This window comes from Onthophagus taurus, unplaced genomic scaffold (assembly GCF_036711975.1).
Source record: "Onthophagus taurus isolate NC unplaced genomic scaffold, IU_Otau_3.0 ScKx7SY_15, whole genome shotgun sequence".
Classification (NCBI taxonomy): Eukaryota; Metazoa; Arthropoda; class Insecta; order Coleoptera; family Scarabaeidae; genus Onthophagus; species Onthophagus taurus.
Window position 1 is genome coordinate 4,561,130 of NW_027248940.1, and position 4,735 is coordinate 4,565,864.

Sequence of the window (4,735 nt, forward strand, 5' to 3'; positions counted from 1 at the left end):
TCGTGATGTTCTTTTCTTCTCGTTGATCATTGCAATTACTCGAAGAACGCCCATTTGGAATTCCAAAACTTCACTGTAGTCATATTTTTTTAAATGAGGTATCATGCCTTCAAAGAATGACATATGGGAATTTGGCTTTTCTGGCTCCAGTGCCTTCAACATTTTTAATTCAATTTCATCCGGATTGCGGTGTTTTCTGTTGCCAAATCTCTCAGCCATTTTCTCTTTATTTGTAGCTTGATTGTGACGAACTACGCCTTCGTTCACGTCTGAAGCAGGTTGAAGCTCATTATTATCAGCAAGTCCATCTTCGCTGTTAGGTGTGTTTCCCAAGCTGTCAACAGTTTCTCTTAACTCATACACTTTCTTTAGAAATTGCATTTGGTCATTGTACACATATTTTTTTACGTTTGGTGCGGCCGAGCCGCTTTTCTTAAAATGCTGCTGTTTTTTTGTAGATTTAGAAAATGCATCGCGGAGATTTGTCCATCTTCTTATGACTGCTTTCCCTGAAAGAATGACAGATACAAAAATCCAAAATCTACTAAATTATCTTATGTAGTTTTAACATTTGTCTTATTCACAATGAAACACAATAGAGTGATAGTATTTTAACAGTTATTTATTTCAGGTATTTAGCAAGTGGGTGCTCGATCAAAGATCTACATTATTCATTCCGAATTGGCGCCACTACAGCAGGAAAGATAGTTAAAGAAGTATGCAGAGCTATCTGGTCGGTCTTAAGAGAAGGATGCATACCTCCACTTTCAAAGGACAGATTCGAATCTATTGCTGATGATCAAAGCCACGACGTTGTCGGGCAACTCATTGGCGGCTCGTCGCCTTACGGCAGAGACTCGGGCCACATGGACCACATCACGCCACATATAGTATACCACGCCAATGGTTGAGTTTTAGTCGGACAATCGGCCAAACACGTATTGAACGCTGCACCGTAGAGAACCCCCCAACAAATTTTACATGGGCCAGCATTCAACCAGTATCGTTACGTTGCGGCACATCGATGTGTTCAATACAAGCATGTTACTACTACGCTATAACCCGTTCGCTGCTCTATACACATGGTGACATCATCAGCCCGAAACGTCGTGGCTCTGCTGATGATTTTGAAAAAACCGCCAATTTTCCACACTGCCTAGGCGCCGTCGATGGGAAACACATTCGCATAATGAGTCCAGCGAAAAGTGGCTCCATGTATTTTAATTACAAAGATTATCATTCAGTAGTGTTGATGGCAATTGCAGACTCAAAATACCGCTTTGTTTATGTTAACATTGGGAGCTTTGGCAAAGATTGCGATTCTTCCATTTTCAAACGAACCGCTCTTTGGAACTCAATAACAACAAATACACTACAACTACCAGATGACAAATATCTCCCGGGCACAGAAACTCCTAAAGTTCCATACTTCTTTGATGGGGATGAAGCGTTCGGGCTACATATACGTTTGTTACGGGCATATGGAGGAGCACACTTGACGCAAGAGAAGAGAATATTTAACTACCGGTTGTGCAGAGCTAGACGTTATGTCGAGTGTGCCTTTGGGATATTAAGCAATAAATTGAGAATATTTCATCGGTCTATTGACGTAGATCATGATTTTGCAGTTGACATTATTAAAGCTTGTGTTGTTCTTCATAACTTTGTTCGTGACCGGGACGGGTTTTTGGCTGAAGATACTACAACAATAGCCGGACTGGAAGATTTACCAGAAGAAACCACAATACGAGGTGGTCTTCAAGCAAACAATATCAGAAACTTATTAAGCAAATATTTTGTAACAAGCGTTGGTGCCGTTCCTTGGCAAATGGCTAAAATATGAAAAATAAAGTAGCCTATCAACACTCGCAAAGTCAGAATATTTTAACATTTCTATATTTTATTTATAGCTAAATACAATATAAATATATATAACTTACCGAACTCGTTTTTTTCCTTATCTTCCATGTCTTTAAAATTTTTATTTATTTCGCAGCAGACGTCCTTCCATGCATTTTTTGTAGCATTCCTATCTTTGTAAATTGGTAGCGTTTTATCCCACAACACTGGTTTGGTTTGAACCAATGAAATGAGGACTTCGTTATCCACATTGTCGTCCATAGTGACAGCTACTAATTATATTTATAAAATGGTGACCACACAATGTTAGAAATTGGCGGGAATATTTATCGTACGAATAAAAATCGTTGAGTGTGCAAGCGTTCGTTGGATCATATACGCCACTGTATTCACGGCAACGACACGGCGTCCGTCTATCGTAGTGGCAATACACGGCATCAACACGGAGATCGTGTCGTATCGTGTACAGTTCGAAGCTTGTGCACGCTCTTATGCTCTTCCTTGTTCCACTAAAAGAATTTGATCATACGATATTTTTCTGTACGATCGAAATCGATGCGTGTGCGCCTACCCTTAGAGTAGCTTTACACGTGCCTGATAGATGCGTCCGGTGCCGTTCCGGCGCCGGGTGATCGAACTGGTATAAGCTAGTGTGCACCATTTCCGACGTACCGGACGAACCTACCCGGCGCCGGCCCGACCGCTGGCAACCGCCTTTCGCCGGCTATGCCCACTGGAGCACTCGGTCACAGAATAACCAGAAAGGACACTGGGGGTATCCCGCCTAAACTGATTTTTCTGGCGTCGCCATCTTATAGGTTGGTGTTATTGTTTACAATTCCCCATCGAGATACATATACTTTACTGGAGTGCGTGCTCACGATATTCGCTTGGTCGAGAAAACGGTCCGGCTCGCCAGCATGTTCCCCCACTCTATAACGGCAAGAAATACAAATAGTACTAACTAATGGATATGATTCTGCATGAATTTATTCAATATTTACTAAATAATTCAAATAATGTTATTCAATAATGATGAAAAATACCAAATAATATATATTTAAGTTATTGTAGTTTAGGAAATAAATAAGAAATACTTCAAAGCTTGTTTTTCTTTAGATTATTTATTAGAAATATAACATAGATATATTTAAATTATACATCATTGAATAATATTAATTTAGTTAGTTTTTGGCGAACAGAAGAGTTATTCTTTAGAACATTTTGTAAATTAAATTGTTTTCCATAATGATTAGCTCTTATGTTCATAAAATGTTGGGCTATTAAATGGAACAAAGTATATTCATGCGATGGTGTTCCGAATTCAACATTTATCGGATGCATGTTTGGGAAGAAAAATAATGAATGCTTATCACAAATATTTTCTTTGGCGCATTTAATAACGTTGGATTTGACATTCTTTAAATGGTGCTCTTTAAGCACCACAGCTTGGAACGATTTTTCGAGCACCTTTACAATCAAATAGACTGCATTGGATGGTAAAATTAAATTGCCTCTATTCACATGTCGCGTGAAGTTTTCTTTTGCATAATTATGGTGACTGTCATTTTTTAATATCAATAGGTCAATACAAAATTGACAATTTATATTATTTATAATATTTTTTACAATATATCCACTTATATAATGTAAAATATCCTGTGCATACAGGCATAAATTAATATTTTCAGTAAGTCCAACATATTTCATAATTTCTTCGTCTTCTGATTGCTAATTTTCATTTTGCAAAGATCTTTTTTCAGATCTAAATTGCAAGCATTCATAATTGTCAAAAGTACAACAATTCCCAGTTTCAATCGCAATATTCTTGGTGAAAAGCAATTGTCTGAGACAATTTTTGAACTGTAAACAGTTGGGATTGTTGTTTGAACCACCTCTGGCATCGCTTTATATGCGATGTCTAAAGTACTCTGCATGTTCACAATAAATCCTATTGCAAACATTTTCCTTCCGCTTAGAAAGATAGGAATATTGTCTAATTTTAAAGTTTTTATATAATTAGTTGTCTCTGAAAAGACGGCTTTAATAGTATTAATGTTTGAAGCACGTATTGACTTCTTGAAAGCACTGGCAAAAGGATTACGAGAATTGAGAATGTCAAAAAGACGATCTATATTTCTAATAAAATGAATTGTAGCTTCGCTGTTTTGGAACTGTTGGTCCCCATTTTTCCGTAAATAGTCCATGGCATCAGCCACTCCACTACTCAAAGTCTGAGCTGCCAATTTCACCTTCATGATACTATTTCTGAAATTAACATGTCGAGAAGTTAGTTTATTAGCAAATCTCAATCCAATACTATTTTGCAAATCATTTAAGGCATTTACGAAATACCATTGCACATCTCCGTTTGCAGATTTAATAATTTTTTTATCAGCTAGAGTATTTCGGGCAAGCTTAAGCATATGATATGCATCAAACATTACATTAACTTCTAAAGAAGTACTGGTGGTAAATTTACAATTAAACCTATTACTGTTTACATCAAAATTACATCCTAAGTTTTTGAAACTTTGTACATTTGCGGGTGCACCATCACATGTAACATTCCATATTCTTATACCTATGTCATCTAATTTCCTAATTGCAGAATCTAAAAGTGTGCTCAACAAACTACTATTAATTTTATTCACAAAAAAATATTAAAAAGTTTATAAAAAAATGTATTTAATGCAATCTTTATTCACTTAAACAACACGTTAACACCTATATGTTACAGACGGAACTGAAGCTTCTTGCCGTTATAGGGTGGGGGAAGTCGTCGAGTCGACCGGCTCGTTTTTTAGTCCAAAGCACGCACTCCAGTAAATATAGTATATCTCGATGCAATTCCCTTTAACTTAACCTCATTTAT

The 4,735-nt window shown here is 37.0% G+C and overlaps 1 protein-coding gene across 1 annotated transcript; it reads left to right on the plus strand.

The window, feature by feature from the left end:
• The first annotated feature begins 1,189 nt into the window (after positions 1 to 1,189).
• LOC111422175 (uncharacterized) lies at positions 1,190 to 1,843 on the plus strand. The gene has a single exon (XM_023055395.2). The coding sequence runs from the start codon at positions 1,190 to 1,192 to the stop codon at positions 1,841 to 1,843; it is 654 nt and encodes a 217-aa protein (XP_022911163.2).
• Positions 1,844 to 4,735: the final 2,892 nt, after the last annotated feature.